This window comes from Petaurus breviceps, unplaced genomic scaffold (assembly GCF_028583685.1).
Source record: "Petaurus breviceps papuanus isolate PSGF00001 unplaced genomic scaffold, PetGlider_PUasm1.0 90847, whole genome shotgun sequence".
Classification (NCBI taxonomy): domain Eukaryota; kingdom Metazoa; phylum Chordata; class Mammalia; order Diprotodontia; family Petauridae; genus Petaurus; species Petaurus breviceps.
In genome coordinates, this window is record NW_027187360.1 from 25,179,664 (window position 1) to 25,199,583 (window position 19,920).

Below are 19,920 nucleotides of genomic sequence, written 5' to 3' on the forward strand. Positions count from 1 at the left end.
GGAGGAGAAGGAAGGAAAACAGCGCGAAGGCGCGGGAGGCCAAGCAAGCGGCCGCACCCGCGGCCCGGGGGGTCTGCAGCGCCCCCGGCCCCCCCTGGCCCCAGGCGGCCCCGCCCCCCGGCCTGTGCTGGCTCTCGGGCCTGGGGGCAAGGGGGCGCGGGGCCCGGGCGGGGCGCGGAGGGCTGCCCGGAGGGGGAGGCCCCGGGAGGCTGGGGCCGGGGCCAGGGCCGGGGGCGGGCGGGCAGGCAGGCGGGCGCGCTTACCTCCGGCCCGGCTCGGCTGGGCTCGGCGCGGCGCGGCGCGGCTCGGCACGGCTCCCCCGGGCCGGCGCAGGCTGCGCGCCGCGCTGGGCTCATGCGCGCTCCCTCCCCCTCCTACCTTTGACAGTTTTACAGTCCGGGGGGGGGGTGGGGCGGGGGGACGGGGGAAGCAACTTGCAACTCTCGCGTTATTCTTGCAGCCCCGCACAGTCTCCCAGGGAAATGGGGATCGACTACGGGGCTAGGGGAGGCCTCAGCCCGAGGCTACTGTTTACCCCCTATCCGCGGAGCGCACGCGGAGTCCCCAGTCTGGGCTCCGGGAACTCCAGGGTTCGTCCCTCCTGGCCTGGCTGGGGAGGCCAGCTTGTGTCCTCATCCCCCTATCAGTCAAGCGAAGATCGATACCGCCCTGGGTGAAGGAGGGAATCCAATTGCTCCCCTTAAACCTTCCGGAAGGGTGGGAATGAGGTGGCCTGGTGTTAGAGGGTGACCAGGCCAGCACCATCGGGAGTCCCCTCCTTGCGGTCCGAGCTGGGTGTCTGACTAAACCTCGGAAACTCCGAGCCTCGGTGGAAGGGCAGACCTCTGTCCAGGTGGGGGCAGTTTGAGGTCACTGGTGAAACTGAGCAATTCTAGGGCTGCGAGGTCAATTGCTCCAGGCCCCGCTGGGTTCAGGATTGTGAAAGCCATAGCAGGAGCTGACAGAAAAGGACTCAGGAATTTGGGCTTCCAGTCCAATGTTGTTGATTCCCCCAAAAAACATTCTGCAGAGAAAAAGGGGAAATCTCATTTGGGGGAAGAGTATCTGCTAGAAGGGAGTGTCTCCATTGGACTCTCAGTTTCCTCCTTGACTGGCCATCTCAGCCTTTTTATCATGGTATCATAGATCCAGTGCAAGAAGGCATCTCCAAAGCCTTCTAGTCCAACTCTTTCACTTCAGAGAGTAGGAAACAGGTCCAGGGAATTTAAGGGACTTGTTCCAGGTCACACAAAGTCACAGGTAGCTTTTGAAAACAGAGACATAGTTGAGAGACGGTATAGAGAAAGAAAAGGGTTGGCAACAATAGATATACCAGTGAGAGTGAGAAATCAAGGATAACATTGAGGTTGTAAATATGGGTATCTGTAAGGATGATGGTATCTTCAACAGAGTTAGATTCAGTTTGGAAAAGGGGTAATGGGTGTGGGGTCAAGAAGAGTTCTATTTTGAACATTGCCGTTTAGGTTAAGATATTTATGGGGCATCCAGTTGGAAATATCTTTGAGGCATTTGGTGATTTGTGAATAGTTCCCTAGAGAGAGGATGCTGGATATATAGATTTGAGAGTTGTCATCATAGAGATAATCATTAAACCCATGTAAGCCGATAAGATCAGCAAGAGTGTAGAAAGAGAAAAGGAGAGGGCCCAGGACAGTCTTGGGATACACCCAATGTTAGTGGGTGGGATATGGATAATAGTCCAGCAAAGGAGACTGAGAGAGGTGAAAGAATTTGGAGGAGAATTTTCACCTATGTCAAATGCTGCAAAGAGATTACAGAGGATGAAGAGGGAGAAAAGATCATTAGAGTGAGCAATAAGGGATCATTGGTAACTTTGGACAGCTCAGTTACAGTTGAAAATGAAGCAGTGTGCCAGACTGTAAAGGGTTGAAATGAGAATAGAAGGAGAAGAAATGGAGGCATTGAGTACAGATGGCTTTTTCTTGGGAATTTGTCTTAGAAAGGGAGAAATATATGATGATTTCATCAGATCCTCATAAACTCTCCTGTGAAGTCAACAGGGCAGGAATAATTATCCCCATTTTATATATGAGAAAAATGAAATCCAGAGATGATAAGTGACTTGCTCATAGCCATAAAGCCAATTAATTTCAGAAACAGGACTATATTTGTGGTCTCCTTACTCCCAATTTGGTGCTTTCTCTTTTATACTACTGTACACAAGGCTACCTTCTCTGGTAGCTAACACTTTCTACCCACACCACTGACTACAGATATAACTAAAGTTAGCCTCCTGGAGCTTTGCCCCAGACTTGAACAATGGAGGGACTGGAATACAGGCCATTCCAACTAATACACCCAGGGTACTGTTGTCTCTGTCCTGGGGAGATGGTTCCCTTTGGGCTACGGTACTCATCTCCTGCTGCATCCTACTTTCTACTGTCTTCATTTCCCATACTCTCCCTTGGAGGGTAGGGTGGGGAGGATGGTGTCAGGTCTCTGCTCTGACCGTTAAAGAGACAGCCATCTCTTCTCAGCTCAAATGTATTTTATAGAGTCAACAACCTTAGTTATCCATCTCATATGCTTCATAAACTAGTATATTGGCATTCCCCTAATTTCTTATAAAAAATAAAAGGAAGTGTCTATGTCTCTACCTCTTGTTCCCTTGGGCCCAGTGTCCCTAGCTCTCTTCCTCTCAACTGAATTTGCCTTAGGATATTGTGTTTGGGGAAGGAAAGTGGTCTCATAATATCTCCCAGGAAATAAATACCCCATTCAGTCAGTCAGTCAACAAAAATTTATCGAGTGCTTACTATGTATCAGGCATCATGCTAAACAATGATGGAGATACTAAGAAAAATAATAGTCCTTACCTTCAAGGAGCTTACATTCCAATGGGGGAGACAATGTAAATAAGTGGTTTCATACAAGATATATAGAGTACCTGAAAGGTTATCTGAGAGACAGAGAGAGGGAGGGAGGGAGGGAGGGAGGATGAAGGGAGGGGAGAGAGAGAGGGAGAGAGAGAGAGAGAGAGAGAGAGAGAGAGAGAGAGAGAGAGAGAGAGAGAGAGAGAGAGAGCAGCAGCAGCAACTGGGAAGGGGAGGGAGGAGGAGAGACTTAAGAAAGGCCAGCTACAGAAGATATAACTTGATCTGAGTCTTGAAGGAAGCCAGGGAAACTAAAAGGTGGAAGTGAAAGGGCAAAGCATTCTAACAATGGAGAACAACCAATGCAAACACATTGAGATGGAAGACAGTATGTTATATGCACGGAGAAACAAGAAGGCCAATGTAACTAGATCATAGAATTTGTAGAGGGGTGTGAAGTTTAATGTAGCATGAGCCCCAAGATCACTGGTATGGGATTCTTTCCTCACTGGTAGAGATCAATGCTTTGCACCTGTTTGAGGGGTGAGGAAGGACTGTTGAGAGTAGGAGAAAAGAGAGATAAGATCTCTTGAATCTTTTCGAGGATTCTGGTTTCCAGCTTTGAGAGAGATGATCCTCAATGGCAACCATTCTTCAGATAGCTGAAGGGAGAGAAAGACTGGAAAAAAGCTGACATGAAAGGAGCTGGTGGTCTATCTATGGCTTACTTCACTAGAGATTTCAGGGGAATTTGCTTTTGGGTGAGATCTGTGGCTCTGCAACTGGTTAAGCTGATTTACCTTACTCCTAGTGGGAAAGCTTCCTTGTTCTATATTGTCTCCTATGTATACTTTCTTTCATTTCTCTTTTCCTGTCAAATAGGTTCCTCTACTATTTGCTATGTTTGTACTCATTGTAGAACTGGTATTTGGTGGGAAGGGGGTCAAGCCTTATATGTAAAGCTTGGAGGCTCCTTTCCCCATTAATGAATAGCAATCAGGAATTTGACTTAAAGTTACTTCCCTTAGACTAACAATATTTAAGGGAGCAGATTTTATATATAGATAATACATATAGGTATAGATTCTATCTATATCTATCTATCTGTCTGTCTGTCTGTCTATCTATCTATCTATAATTCTAGACCAGTATTTTTTCTCTCTGACAGCAAAATGGCCAGCCTCTGGCCCCAACCTCCAGCTTCCCCTCCTGCCAGGAATTAAAGTCTCCTTTGGAGAAGGGTGGGAAAGGAGACGAGGAGACGATAGAAATGTCTCTTATTGCCTCCCTGTAAGCCCGATTGAGACAGCCACACATTGCAATGATAAAAGCTTGGAATGAATGAAAAGGTAGGAAGGTGCCATGATATAAAGAGCAAAAAGTAATTTCTATATAATAGAAATTGGACCTGTGATCTCATTAGTATAGGGAATTCCCAGGTGAGGAAATTCCCTCGATCAGTACAGATACCTTTTATAGTCTTAGAGAGTTGCCCAGAGCACTGAAAGGATAAGTGATTACTTGCCCAGGATCACACAAGCCAGTGTCAGACCCAAGATTTTAAGCCAGGTTTTACTAATTTCGAGGCCAGCTTGTTATGCATTACAGTACTCTGCCTCTTTATGTTCTAGTTAATGTTGACATATATTCTGTGAATTTCCTCCAGCTGGCTTACAGTGCCTAGCTAGGCTTGATGGGAACAAAAGTTGCTTTCAATGAGCCCACATGGACTGTGTAAGGAAAAGAAATCATGCAGGGATTTTAAATGGGCACTCATAAACCACATCCAGATAACTGAGAATTGACCATAATGTAACCTTTAGGTTACCTCTAAAGATCTCTTACAGTTCTGACTTCTTTGACTTGGAGTCCAAAGGCCATAGCTAGATTACAACATTAAATTCAATTCTGGATTGTCTGAGTATGGTTCATGAGTATCCATTTTAAAATCCTAGCATGATTTTGAAGGAGAAATGTCAATACTGTATTCTGCATTTTAGGCATATCTTCCAGAAACATTTTAAAAATTCAAAATATTATTATTTAACAATTCAACATTATCATTTTTATCTTTAACATTATTCTTCACAATGTCTCTCATTATTCTTCACAATGTCTCTCATATACATATGTGTATGTGTATATGTGTGTATGTGGGTGTGGTAAATATATATTATATGTATAGGAAACCAGAGAAACTAAAAACTATGCATGTATGTATGTATACACACATCCCCTTGTCTTCTAACACAGCCATCATCTTAGGGCATCTCCACTTCACTCAGGCCTGGACTGTTGCATTAGCATTCTGGTTGGTCTTCCTGCATTAAGTTTCTCCCCATTCGTCCTCCTCTTAGCTGCCAAAATGGTCTTCCTAAAGTGTAGGTTACTTCCCTACTCAATAAACTATAGTGACTCCCTATTTTCTTCCAAGATTAAATATCAAATCCTCTGTTTGGCTTTTAAAGATCATTAACTGACCCCTTCCTGCCTTTCTAGTTAGTCTTCTTGTGCTTTACTCCCCATCACATACTCTACTATTCATTTCAACATCTAAACTTGTGATCCAAACATGACACTACATTTCCCAACACAGTACCTTTTCCCTGGCTATATTCCTTGCCTAGAATTCTTCCTCTCCTGGATTCTTTGACTTCCTTCAAGACAAAACTTGTCTTCTGCAAGAAGACTTTCTTGGTAGCCCCTATTGCTAAGACCTTCCCTCTGAGATTACCTGCAATTTACCCAGTATATAGCTTGGTAGATACACAGTTGTATGTATGTTACCTCTCCCATGAGAATGTGAACTTCTCAAGTAGAAAAGATTTGGGTGCTTTGGGGATGCATTTTAACTTGGAGTTCAGGAATGAGTAAAAGAATTGCTGAGTATCATCATGGTACCAGCTAAAGTTTAAAAAAACATAGATTTATGAACTTAATCGGTTCTCAGTAGCATTGGAAAGGGGGTAGGGAGGAAAGGAGGGAAAGAATGACCCTCACAAAAGACATCTTCATCACCTCCACAGTCCTAAGCTGATTTTCTCTACACCTCTGTGAGATGGGCCTCTTGTTTCCTGGTGTCTCTGTATTTCCCTATATATAGCTCTGTGTGTACAATGTCTATATGGGCTATATAAACTGCAATTGAATTCAGGAATGAATGAATATGATTCGATTAAAATATTGTACATATTTCATATGTGTTAGACCTAGAAAATCTGAATTGAAAATGATTGCAATAGTACTATACTGGTTATTTAAAATTTTTATTTTATATAATCATGCTTAATATATATATATATATATATACATACATACATCTATCTATATATACATATCTATCTATGAAAGAATGTGAGCTTCTTGAGGGCAGGGTTTGTCATGATTTTTGTTTGTTTGTTTGCCTTTGTATCTATATCTAATGCTTAGCACAGTGCCTGGAATATAGTAAGCATTTAGTAAATGATTGCTGACTTGATTTGTTGACTTAATTCAATCATTTCTAACTTAGAAAGAGAAATGTCCAAAACTGACAGTCTCCTTATGCCCTTGGATTTCTCTCTACCCTTAGATAATTTGATGTAATATTTATAGAAACCCTAAACAAGGAACACTTTATAAAATGTTAAAATATAGTTTAAGGTTACCATTCCAGAATAAGTTACTTAATCTTCAACCAGAACTATTTAATTTCTTTCTTTACTGTTCTTTTACCACTAAAAGGGTTATCTCCCTAAGAGCAGCATCTTAATTCTTTCTGAATTAAGAAGTTTGTCTGAGTGTCTCTCCTCTTCAGTGATTTTTCACTAGAGAGATGTTTCTCCTACATTAGCCTTTTTCTTGACCTCTTACACATTTTCCTCAAGGTAAAAGTCTAACAAGGGTTTTAGGCTGGAAAAATATTATTTATTAATATTTTCAGTTGAACTAAAAAAGACATTTTAAAGTGCTTCCACAAGGCCCATTCTATGTGGGAAGGGTTTAGTTACTGAGGATGTGAGAGACCAAAAGGCACAGGTAGGTCCTAGGATTGGAGGCTTTCTCTTCCAGTGGAATGAAAGAGCCCTCAGTATCTCTTCTACCCATTCCCCACCCTCTGCAGATTTAGAGGAGGGGGGAAAAAAGGAAAGGAGAGGACACTAGGGAATCAATTAGTCAGAATTAATTAAGCACCTGTTGTATGCCAGGAATTGCCAGAACTGTCCAAGATCCAGCCAGATCTAAAGACCAAAACTGAACAGTCCCAGCTCTCAAGGAGCTTACAGCCTATAGAAGAATAAAACGAGTATGTATATAAGTAGATAAAAATATATACAAGTAAATACAAGGTAATTTGAGTAACGGGGGAGGGAGGGAAAGGAAGGGAATAGGAACAACATTTATTATCTACTATGTTCAGGCACTGTGTTAACCATTTTACAAATATCTCATTTGGGAAAGGTATGAATTAGAGTATCAGGAGAAATGTCTGGTAGGCAGTGGCTTGTGAACTGAGCTTTGAAAGAAGCTTGGGATTCTAAGAGACAGAGGCAAGAAGGATGTAAATCTGGGGGATGGAGAATAGCCTGTGCAAAGACTTGAGGAGATGGAGTATCTTGTATGAGGAATGATAAGAAGGAAAGGTGTGCTTGAAGGGAAGGGAAGGGTAAACAATTTTGAAACATAGGCTGGAACTAAAGGAATTTGAAGGACAAAGGAGGAGCCTATATTTGATTCTAGAGGTAATAGGAGTTCAGAAAGAAAGGAGTCAGCAGTTGATTAGGAGACACTTAGATCTCTACTCTATTGGGAAGAGGAGCAGAGCAGGAGACATGAAATCTGTGAGGCAAAACTTTGCAATTTCCATAGCTTGGACACTCAGAGGTCCCAGCTCCAGAGAAATGGCCCTGCATTTGGGAGGAAGTTGAGTAAGGAGATCTAGGTATCTTCAGGTTAGGAACCAGATCTTCAATAACATATTTCTTTTTTTCCAGTCTGAATAAAATATGAGCAGCACCCCAATACCTTGAAAATAATTCACATTAAAACAACTCAGGTACTACCTCACACCTATCAGATTGGATAATATGACAAAAAAGGGAAATGATAAAAGTTGGGGGATATGGAAAAATGGAGACATTAATGCACTATTGGTGGAGTTGTGAACGGATCTAACCATTCTGGAGAGTTATTTGGAACTATGCCCAAAGGGCTAAAAAAAAAAACTGTGCATATTCTTTGACTTCTACTAGGTCTATAATCCAAAGAGATGTAAAAAAGGGGTGAGGGGAGGACTTACATGTACAAAAATATTTATAGCACCTTTTTTTGTATGTGGTGGCAAAGAACTGGAAATGGAGGAAATGCTCCTCAATTGAGGAAAGGCTCAACAAGTTGTGGTATATGGTTGTGATGGAATGCTATTGTACTATAAAAAATGATGAGCAGGATGATTTCAGAAAAAACCTGTAAAGACACAAACTAATGCAAAATGAAGTGAGCAGAACCAGTAGAACATTGTATATACTAACAGCAATATTGTATGATGAAAAACTGTGAATGATTTAGCTATTCTCAACAATGTAATGATCCAAAACAATTCTGAAGGACTTAGGATGAAAAATGCATCCACCTCCAGAGAAAGAACTGATGGAGTCTGAATGCAGATCAAAGCATACTTAAAAAAAAACACCTTATTTTTCTTGGGGGTTTTTTTGGTCAGTGTTTTCTGTCATAATAACATGACTAATATGAAAATAAGTTTTGCATGACTGCACATATCAAATTACTTGCCTTCTCTCTCACAGAAGTGGAGAGAAAATCAGCTCAGGATTGTGGAGGTGATGCAGATATCTTCTGTGAGGGTCATTCTTTCCCTCCTTTCCTCCCTACCCCCTTTCCAATGCTACTGAGAACTGATAGTTCATAAATCCATGCTTTTTTAAACTTTAGCTGGTACCATGATGATACTCAGCAATTCTTTTACTCATTCCTGAACTCCAAGTTAAAATGCATCCCCAAAGCACCCAAATCTTTCCTACTTGAGAAGTTCACGTTCTCATGGGAGAGGTAACACATACAACTGTGTATCTACAAGCTATATACTGGGTAAATTGCAGGTAATCTCAGAGGAAGGTCTTAGCAATAGGGGCTACCAGGAAAGTCTTCATTGTTTTTACATATAATTGGAAAAAACTAAAATTAAAAAACTCTTAAAGAGAAAACAACTAAAGTTCAGAAATGAAGATTTTATATTAGTAACCTCTGTCTTTTCATTACTCTAAGGCCGGGATTCTTAACCTTTTTTTTTTAATATGTCATGGACACCTTTGGCAGTCTGCTGAAATCTTGTGGACTCTAATATTTTTTGTTTTGTTTTGTTTTGTTTTGGGTTGGTTTTTTTTGCTTTTTGGAGGAGAGAGGGCAGGGCAATTGGGGTTAAGTCACTTGACCAAGGTCACACAGCTAGTAAGTATTAAATGTCTGAGGCCCTATTTGAATTCAGTCCTCTGGACTCCAGGGCTGCTGTTCTATTCACTGGGCCACCTAGCTGCCCTGACTCTAATGTTTTTAAATGTATAAGATAAAATACATAGAATTAGAAAAGAAAGAAATTATATTGAAATACAATTATCATTTTTTCCTTTAAATTGAGTTTGTGGATTGTAGACTAAGAACCGCTCTGGTCCTTTTGTGCTTACCAGACAACCTATCCATTCTATATCACTTCCTCTCTCCAGCTTTAAAAGTTGATCCTGAATGTTCTCTGAATCTGTCCCACACTTTACCACAGTGGCTTTATCTACTTCAGTCCCTAACCCTCCTAACTCCCTACCTCTAACCCCTATCCAGGGACCTCCCTAGGGACCTAGTCCTACCCCTAGTCCCTGGATTCTACCATCCATCCCTTTCTAGGAGAGTAGTACAAACCACTCATGCTCCATTAGCCTCTGCAAAAAAAAGTATTCAATTCAACCAATACTTATTAAGCACCTACTATGTGTATTTATTAATTGATGCACAACGCTTAGTTGTTCTCTGGATAGAAGATACAAAATTGAAAAAACAATTGTCATCCTTCAGTAGCATAGAAATAACAGAGCTCACCACTTAGCAAAAATTATTTATAACAGGAAGCTAAGGATCACACAACCTTAGATTTAGAGCTAGAATAGAGAGATCAATTAGATTATGAGCAGGGATGTGAATTGTTTCTCCCTCTCCTCCCCACTTCCCAGCAGCCTAGGTTCTGTCTTCCACCATCTTCTCCCCTCTTCACCTGAGGCGTTTGTTCTGGTTACTGGTGCCCTCTGTGGTACTTGCCTAGCACAAAAATTTCTAACTGTGTTTCTACATGTAGGGTGGGGCACATGTAAAGGAACAAAGATAGAAGCAAACAGAAGAGGGACAAGAGCTCAGAATAGTAATAGTCTGGTTTATCTGTAGTTTAAGACTTTGTTAAGGGGAGCAATAGATAATGCTAAAACTGGAAGGGCAGAGTGGAGCCAGATTAAGAAAGGCCTTGAATGCCAGGCAAAGGAGTTTGTATTTTATCCTACAGATGATAGTGAGTTGTAGCTGTCCAGAATATATCATCATAGATTTTTGTAATGGTAATGTAATTTGAAGACCCCTTTTTGTATTGGCAAGTAAGCAGGTACTTAGCACCTTGTTTCAAGTTAAGCAAAGGTAGCAGGAGGGTCTGTGTATTTTCTAATGATTGTACTTAGTGATTAATGATACTTAGCAATTGATTGTTGAATAAATGACTGATTGACTTAACTTAGTGTGCCCCGTGAGTGGAAGACTTTGACTATTGTACTTTGAGATGATTGTTCTTTGTTCAAAACTTTGTGGCCACTATGGTGGAAACTATGTGGCCATTTTAATGATAAGGTGTTGTGAACACTATATTGTGATTTTCTGTGATAAGTTGTAACATTGTGAATGCTGTACCTTGATTTTCTGTGAATGTTTTGCTTTGATTTGTTATGGAATAAATAGAATGTAATCAGAACCTTAAAAGCTGTTAGCAGCATTCTTCTGGAAAGCTGCTCATGTGTGGCCTTACAATTTTTGAGCTGGAAAGGACTTTAGAGGCCATGGTCAACCCCCTCATTTTACAGATGAAGAAACTAAGGCCTAGATATTAAATGATTGTCTAAGCTCTCACACAGAGCTGAGAGGTTCAACTGAACTCAAATCCAATGCTGTTTCCATCATTCCCCGTCTACTCAGACCTTCCTTCCAAAGCAATCTTCAGTTTGAGAAGATATTCTCCCAGTTCAGAACTTGGATAACTTCATGGAACAACATGGGGCTGGGGAGGGTAAGAGGCCAGAAAGGGAAGGTGAGTGGTTGAACCACTCTGAAGAAATGCAGGGGATGGAGCTGATGAATCCATTCTGACTTGGGACTGAAGAATCCACTCTGACTTGGGAAGGGAGTAAGGATATGTTAGAGGGATGTAAAAATGAAGGGTAGGGTCCTAGGAGTAGAAGGGATGAGGTACTATCGCCACCTAGTGGCCTGAATAGCCCACTGGCCTGACCAGGTGGCTGGTCGCTTGAAACCAAAGGCTGCTTGCTGCATTAGGGTCTATAGCAGGGCCTGATTATTCCTGGGGCAACCACAGTCTAGGGATTCATGAACACCCTTTCCATATCTTTCTGAGCATTTTGTCACTGTAAATTACTGGAAGCAAATTTTCCCACCCTTTATTGGGAAAACCCCAGCCTTCAATGGATGCACCATCCAAACCTTTTTACAAACCCTGAGACCTTAGGCAAGTCACGTCACTTTTCTTGGTCTCAGTTTCCTTAACTGTAAAATGAGAGGGTTGGACTGAATGACCTTTATGATCCCTTCCAGCTCCGAATCTCTAATCCTATGGGTTGTTTTTTTTTCCTTTTGTACTTTCTCCCTTTTCTGGCACTAAATGAACCATGGCTTTATCCTAGAGATACCAGGTCCTTTTCCTCTCACACTCCTGGATTCACAGAGCCAGAAGAAATCAGCAGAAAGTATATAACTCCCCACTGCCACTTTCAGGGCCTTACTAGCATCAGTCAACATCCTTCCCTTTATCTAATATCCCCCTCTCTTCCTTGCTTCGGTCATCTGTTTACCTTCAGGTTACTCATATGCCTTCTCCCATTTGAATAATAGTCTTATGCTCTGTTCTAAGACCTGCTATCATCTTCTGTCATTTCACTGTTTGTACTGATAACTTTTCTAATTCTTTGACTTTTTTTTTTTTTGGAGCGGGGGAAGTCAGGGCATTTGGGTTAAGTGACTTGCTCAAGGCCATATTGGCTAGTAAGTAACTGAGGCCACATTTGAACTCAGGTCCTTCTGACTCCAGGGCCAGTACTATATTCACTGTGCCACCTAGCTGCCCCATTCCTTGACTTCTTAGTTCCTGAACTCAATCAATTCCAGAGATCTCAGTCTCTACATGGTTACCCATCATCACCTGAAATTGCTTCATCTCCAAGATACTGAACTCTGAAATTCTTTTATTTGATCTCAGGCTTGAGTTCTTTCACCTCTCCCTCCCAAACCAGCTCTTTGTCTTAATCAGGATGCTCTGGTCCTTTTATCTCAACCCTTTCCTTCTAATCTTTATCTCCTGTAATGGTTCCATTTTCTTCTCTTCACAGTCTTAACCAGGGATGGGGAACCTGTGGCCTTGAGACCACATGTGGGCTTCTAGGTCCTTGCATGTAGCCTTTTGACTGAGTCTAAGTTTTACAGAATAAGTCATTTTATTAAGGGGATTTATCCTGTGAAGTTTGGATTCAGTCAAAGGGCTTCACTTGAGGACCTAGAGGTCCTCATGTGGCCTCGAGGTCACAGGTTCCCCACCCCTGGAACTCTATAGTTGCCAATTTTGACAAAGACACTGGCCTGCTCCCTTGAATTCCTTGCTTCTCTTTTTCCTCCCCAATCTGGCACACAGAGGCACAACCCTGGGTTCTCTCCCAGCCTTTATGATGTCTCTTCTTTATTCTGAGCAGTCTAGCACTTCAGGAGGAAGTCACTGGGCTGATCAGATCCACCAAAAATCATGTTCTCTGATTCCCTTGAGCCCTCCCTATTGACTACAATACTATTTATCTGTGATTGCCTTCATATAACATAGTCACAGCATCTGTTCCAAAACTTCTACTCTCTGCTCAAGCATCCAGTTGTACTCTACCTGTACCCTTCTCTCCCAGTATATAACCTTTTTTACTATATTGAGAATATTTACGCCTCCTGTACTGGGCTCCCTCATCTCTCTTCTCTAGTTCAAAACTCTTCATTCATTCAGTTCAGAGGATTTTCAACAAGGCTTCCACTGACACATGTCTTCCTCTTATGTCAGACAGTATGGCACAGTCTAAGGAATGCTGTGCTGGATCTGCAGTCAGAGGACTTGGATTCAAAAACTGTATCTTCCATTTAATATCTATGTGACATTAGACAAGTCACATAGCTCTCTGAACCTCAGTTCCTCTGTAAGATGAAGGCACTGGACAAGATCATTTCTGGGGACCCTTCTGGTTCTAAATCTATGATTCTAAGATTCCATTCTCAGAGAGGCAGTGGGCTTGGAAAGAAAGGATCTGAGTTAGAGTATTGGTGCTGCTACTTACTAACTCTGTGACCTTGGTCAAGTCACTTAACTTCTCCATTTTCTTATCTGTAAATTATAAGGGTAATAATATATGTACCGACTTCAACAGGATTTTTTTTTAAGCAATCGGGGTTAAGTAACTTGCTCAAGGTTACACAGCCAGTTATTTCTGGGTGTGGTGCTAAGTATCTGAGCCCAGATTTGATCCCCAGGTCATCCCAACACTGGAGCCGGTGCTCTTACTTGCTGAGACACCTGGCTGCCCCTAGAATTTTTTTTATGATAAATATAAAGAGTTATGTAGCTGTGAGCCATTATTATCCCTTTTCATTTCCCTGGAGACCCTGTCCTATTAATCATTCCCTGTTTTTTATTCATCTTCAATCTCTTCCTCTCTATTGTCTCCTCTGTTGCCTATAAACATTTTGAGGTCTCTTCTAATGTACAAAATGACTTCTAGAAAAGCGTAATCTATACCCACTACTTATTTCTCCTCACCACCCACTCATTCCTACATACCCTGCCATCTGGCTTCTGTCCCCACCACTCTATTGAAAATTATTTCTCCAAGGTCCTCAGTAACCTCTTAATTGCAAAATCCAGTAGTCCTGGCCATTCTTCATCCTTTTTGACCTCACCTCTTTTCAGCATTGAACATGATTAATACTTCCTTGATTTGTTCTGTATGAGTGGTTTTGAAGACATTGTTCTTTTCTGATTCTCTTCCTGTTCACCTGATTTTTTCTCAGTCCCTTTCAGTGGTTTATATTCCTCTCTGCCCTCCCCTCCCCTTCCCAGGTTTTGTCTTCAGCCTGATTCTCTTCTTGATTTATGCCTCCTCTCTCATGAGGCTTATCAACTACAATGGCTTCAATTGTCACCTCTACCAAGATGCCTGCCAAATTAAACCCTAAAATCTCTCCTGATCTCTGTTTCCCCAACTGCCTGGTAGACATCTCTATCAGTGGTGTCTTGACACCTTAACCTCAACATGTCCAAAAGTGAACTCATCATCCTCCTTCCTAAAACTTCCTGTTTTCCAAATCACTATTTTTCTTTACCCGTTCTTTATTTATTATTCTTTATCTACCCAATCTTTACCCAGATTTATAGTGTTGGGGTCATCTTTGACAGTCCCCACTCCTTTATTCTCCAAATCCAATTACTTAATAAGTCCTAACAACTTTACTTCCACAATATTTCCTCAATCTTCCTCCTTATCTCCATTCACATTTCCACTTCCCTTACTCAAATCTTCATTACCTTTTACCTAGACTACTGGAAATGTTTGATTATTAGAATAACCTGCTTAATGGCTTGTATGCCCTCAGCCTCTTCCTTTTCTAATTCATCCTTTACACAGATGCCAAATGCACAAATTTGCCAACACTCTGCCCTTTCTCAAGAAGCATTGCTATATAACAAAATAAAAACTCCCTAAATAGGCATTTAAGGCCTTCCAGAATCTGAATGCTGCCCACTTTCACTCTGCCATTTTAGCCAAACTAGACTTCTCAATAATTTCCAATCTCACCCTGCACTCTCCAACAACCTTGCATTCCTGAAAGCTGTTTTTCATACCGGGAATGGGCCCCATCTTCATTCCCACCACATCTCTGCCTGGTGCAATCTTCTTCATTCCAGATCCGATGCCACCTCTTCTATGAAGTCTTCCCTGAGCTCTCTAGTAGAAAGTAAAGTAGCCCTGCTCACTCCCTTCATATTTCTTATATCTTATTTGTCTGGATGTCCCCTTGACTCGTAACCATTTCTCTTGTACCATAGTTTGCTGTACATTCGTCATTTTCTTCAAGTAGAGTGTAAGGTCCTTCAGGGCAAGAACTAGGTTTTATTTCATGTCTGTATTTTCATTGTCTCACACAGTTCCTTGCACATAGTAAATGCTTAGTATATAATGTGCTGAATTACACTGGATTACAGTCTTCCTTTGGCACCTATGTCACCAACTGAACAGTCACTTAAGAACCAGGTTTTTATTTCATAATTTTACATCAAGTGTATAAAAAAATGAGACAGAGACAGAGACAAAAACAGAGACAGAGAAAACCAACAGGTGTACCTGGCACAGTGGCTGGACAGAGGAAGAGGGAGATGCTTAGGTTCATATATTGCTCCAGGGACAACAGGAACCAGCATTGTGCACTGGATGGGGAGAGTGCTGGATTTAGAGTCAGAGGGCCTGGGTTCAAATCCTGGCTCTGCCACTTACTAATGATGTGGCCATGGGCAAGTCACTTAACATCTCTGGGCTTTCATTTTCTGAATTGTAAAATTAGGGGGCTAAATTAAATTCTATGACAATGTTATTGCATTTTTAAGGGCTCATTTACCAGGGATAAGTCAGAGTTGGAGTTGGGGTTGGAGGAAATATTTCAGGGTAAGTGGGGGAGGAGACAGTTTCCCTTCTACTTCTATGGATCTTAAATTCCCTCTTAATTTATTCTCTGGGGCCTAGGGCTGATCGCTTCTGACACCTTGAAGGGGCAACAGCAGTTTTCACTGCCTAGCACAGACCTGGATATATTGTTGGGAGAAAGGATAGGAGCTGCCTGGGTACAGTCTGCCAAAGCTGGGTTTCTCCCCATACCTAATACACCATCATCTAGGTTAGGGTTGTAAAATAGATATGGTGGGGGAGGGGCTAGATGGAAAAGCCCCTGGCTCTTCTGTTCCTGAGGTATTTCTAAAGGGGTTTAGAATAGGAAGACTAGAGTGGAATGAGCAGGACTTAGACTGGGAAGGGTAGCTAATCAGCTCTTTCTCTTCTCCTCACTGCATTTACCAGCTGGGCAGACCCAGCTCTGTGATCTGCTATAACCCAACTTTATACTACCCAGCCCAGTTCTCAGATGGCATCATCACGCTCTAGGGTCACGGCCAGTGACTGAAGTGGTCCCACTGTTCCACCAGCCCCCAAAGGCCTTAGCAGCTCTGCCCAAGGCATTGACTAAATTCTAAATAGCCACCCAACAGCATATATTCTGTAGTGCAGAGACATCTGCAACTACCCCAAAATGGGACTTTTACAGTCAGTCAGATGCTAGACACCTAAGACCTCAGAGTAGAGCTGGTCTCAGCAAAGCTCTGTGTAAACTGAATTCATTTGATTCCCCAGGGAAGCTCAGGGAGTCCCACTGGAAAAGTAAATATCTCCATTGTTGGATCACGCCAATTCAGGCCAATATCTTCAGAGACTGATCAGGAAGATATCTGGGAGAAGAAACTTGGGAGTAGAGAGGAGGAAGCTGAGAGGAACAAGGAATCCCCAGGATTAATGAGACAAACAGGGAGGATGTGGCCTGAGGAGGGGGAAATAAATAAATGGATGGGAGGTAGGGTGGAGTAGAAATTGGTTGCTGAGTAGCCAGTCTCTCTAGTAAGCCTCCCTGTGGCTCAAGTCCTGGTGATGGGGTATGAGAGAGACATAGCCATGGGAGAAGGAGTAGTAGAATCAGCCTCCACGCCTGGGCATTTCCCAGGGCATTACAGATGGGAGAGGGTCACCAATATTGGGGAGAAAGGCTATAAATAGACATCTTGTCTAGGGAAATCACAGACAGGAACTAGTGCATCAAATATTCCTGGAACTGTGCTCCCCCCCCCCAAACAGATGTCAATAGGTGCTACAGATGGCACAGGGGTCTAGGAGGGGTAAAACTCCAGAATCTTTGTTGCAGGAGGAGCCAGTGCTAGATGGATGTCTTCTTTCCCTTCTCTGTTCCCTCCCCAACTTTGGGTGTGGGATTCCAACCCTAGTGGGGCTGAATTCCCTGGATTCTGTCAGGATTTAAGAAGACTGAATCTCTTGTTGCCAGTAGAAGTCCTGGAGATCCTTCAACCTGTGGCCAGCTCGACAAAGGCAGACCTCTAACCTCAGGGTAAAGTTGTGTGTATTCTGGCCAGGAGTGGCCACACAAGCTTCAGCCTCTGGTCCATCACTGTCTGCTGGTCTGGAAACTGTTGTTTGATGCCTCATCTGACCCAGCAGTCTGTCATTCTTTCCAGTCCAGGTCAGCCATCACAGTGCTGGGGTCTCACCCACACCCCTTGAAGGAGTGGAGCTAGGAGATGTTTCCAAAGGATGCTGTAAAGGACAATAAGAAAGCAAGAAGAGCTGGGGATGTGGGGCAGGAAGCTCAGTTGTGAACAGATAGAGATTTGTGCCTCTCAGTTGCCTCTGAAAGCCTTATCTGAACATCTGAAACTTTCAGGCCAGCAGCTTCAGGAAATTCTGCCTGATGTCTACAATCTTTTCTTTCCATGAGAGCCCAGCTCAAGGTAAATGCTACCTGGCTCTGGTCATGACTGTGTTAACCCTCTGTCTTTTCTTCCCAGTCGGAAATTTCAGCCCCTCAAAAGAAACCAGCTCTCAGAACCATAGAATGTCAGAACTGGAAAAGATTTTAGAGATCATCTAGTTCAACTATCTTATTCTATAGATGAGGAAACTGTGGCTCTGAGAAGGGAAGACATTTGTCAAAGAAAATAAGTGAGTCGATCTCACTCTGAATCTCCTAAGCACCCTCTCTCTTTAGCTTTCTTATCTTGACCCTCATCCCAAAGCAGCTTGACTTATAACCCCTAGCCCACCAAATTCCTCCTACCAGGCCAGATTTGGGATGGGGGGTAATATCCAGAGGCTCAGGTCTTATGCCTTCATAGCTTCTGCCCCCACCTCCTACTTAAAAACCTGTGAGCTCTTCTTTGTCCCCACTTCCTTTCCCCCATCCTCTAGATGCTGATGGTTTAAAAGAGTCCTCACCTTGGCTCAACAGGTGCAGGTTCCGGACTTCTTCCCGTACCTGCAGCTGTAGGACCTGCTGCAGAACCTCCTGCCTCTGGGCCTCCTGTAGCAGCCCCATGCGCTGAAGCTTTTCTGCATTCAGCCGAAGCAATGCCCGACCTAGGTATACCCAGACAGGCCGTGGCTGGGGTGAAGACAGACACAGAAACCACAGAAACGCACTGGGAGACATGGGGAGAGGCCAAAGCTAGAGTGGGGGCAGTCATATAGGCACACACTGTGGTAACACAGTTAGAATGAGGGATAAATATGCCCTAAATCAGGCCTGGGGAATGTGGAGAGATGTCACCCTCTGATTTAGGCTAGAGTAAGGGATATACACCCAGGCATAAAGGCACACATAGACCTTTACTCTCATACACATAACACTCATGGATGTAGCTAACACACACACACACATAAACAAAGACAAACAGAGCCAAACACATCAACACGGGCACACATGCTTGGGCATAGACACAGCCCCACAAACCCACACTAAATACTTCAATTCCCCAATCTCCCAGCGCACCAGTGATAGCATGGTGGGAGAAGGCTTCCACGTAGATGAGGTAGTTGTGGGGACAATGCTTCTTCAACCACTTGCAGACGTCCTGCTGGCTCCATAGGACCACTGGCCGCATCAGGCCACCCAGTGTGGGGCTGGTGTGGTAGAACCCATAGTGGTCATAGTGCCGGCCCTGTAGCAGGAAGGGTGCTGGATAGACCCAAGGAAGGACTTCCTAGCCATAAAAGTAGGGAAACAGTGGGACAGGTAACTGGGGAGGTGGATGGATAGACAGAGAAAATGGGCCAATCATGTAGTGGGAGAGACTGAAGTTACACATAAGAATGAACTGGGAGACTTTGGAAGAGGGGAGGATATTGGAGGGATCTGGGTGAGGGTCTGGGAAGGGCAGTACCTGCTGTGTTTCAGTGCCTGGCTGTTGTAGGAGCTTGACTGTCCTGCCCCCTGCAGCTCGTTGGCTCCGACTATCATGCCAAGTGAGGCTGGAGCCAGGTGCCCGTTGGAGCCTGCAGGGAAGGTTCTCAGCAGACACGGTGTGCTCCAAAAGACTCCGGCAGAAGCTGAAATGTGCAGCAGCTATAGAGGCATAAGGAGGAATGGGGCATAGAGGTGGTGGGGTTTGAGGATAATCAGCAGGACTTAAATCCAGATCCTAAACCTATTCCCCTCCCCTGCCTTCCCAAACCCAGAAAGAGCTAAGATTCCTGGGTCCCAGACAAGGAATGTGCTGGTAAATGTTCTACAACTTACTGTCTGGGGAAAAAAGTTATATCCACAACACAATTTTAAGTTTAATCTGCATTATTAGCATTTTCTCCATCACTTTCTTAAGTCTAGGTGATTAACAAAACAATAAATCAAGCCCTGATTTTTTTGTTTTAGCATTTGATGATTTCTGAGACATAAATACAATGGAAAACAAACAGTTTGTCAAGCTGGTAAGAGCTGACTCCAGCATGCCTTTGGTCCCATACCTACCCCTTCTTCATAATGTGTCTCAGTTTTTCCTAAAACTTAAATAAATGGGTGTTTTTATTTCCATTCTACTTGTTTTTCTTCCTCTCTCCCTCCATCTTTTCCTTCCTTCCTTCCTTCCTTCCTTCCTTCCTTCCTTCCTTCCTTCCTTCCTTCC

General features: G+C 43.1%; 3 protein-coding genes across 6 annotated transcripts in view; 1 reads left to right on the top strand and 2 right to left on the bottom strand.

Annotated features, from left to right (window-relative positions):
- ZNF512B (zinc finger protein 512B) overlaps positions 1-379 on the bottom strand; it is a 32,329-nt gene extending 31,950 nt beyond the window's left edge. The window contains exon 1 of one of the 2 annotated variants that reach the window (XM_069072649.1): positions 264-379. The gene's annotated coding sequence lies outside the window, so the exon portion shown is untranslated. The remainder of the gene's footprint in view (positions 1-263) is intronic. The other variant, XM_069072653.1, reaches the window with a different exon arrangement.
- PRPF6 (pre-mRNA processing factor 6) overlaps positions 1-19,920 on the top strand; it is a 324,132-nt gene that overhangs the window by 207,427 nt on the left and 96,785 nt on the right. The gene's annotated exons all lie outside the window — the stretch shown is intronic.
- SAMD10 (sterile alpha motif domain containing 10) overlaps positions 15,435-19,920 on the bottom strand; it is a 14,632-nt gene continuing 10,146 nt past the window's right edge. For 2 of the 3 annotated variants that reach the window (XM_069072655.1, XM_069072654.1), the window contains 4 exons: positions 19,183-19,364; positions 18,792-19,002; positions 18,239-18,379; positions 15,435-17,560 (listed from right to left, as the gene is read on the bottom strand). In XM_069072655.1, the coding sequence (XP_068928756.1) occupies positions 17,538-17,560; positions 18,239-18,379; positions 18,792-19,002; positions 19,183-19,364 (557 nt within the window). In that variant the 3' untranslated portion in view covers positions 15,435-17,537. The remainder of the gene's footprint in view (positions 17,561-18,238; positions 18,380-18,791; positions 19,003-19,182; positions 19,365-19,920) is intronic. The other variant, XM_069072656.1, reaches the window with a different exon arrangement.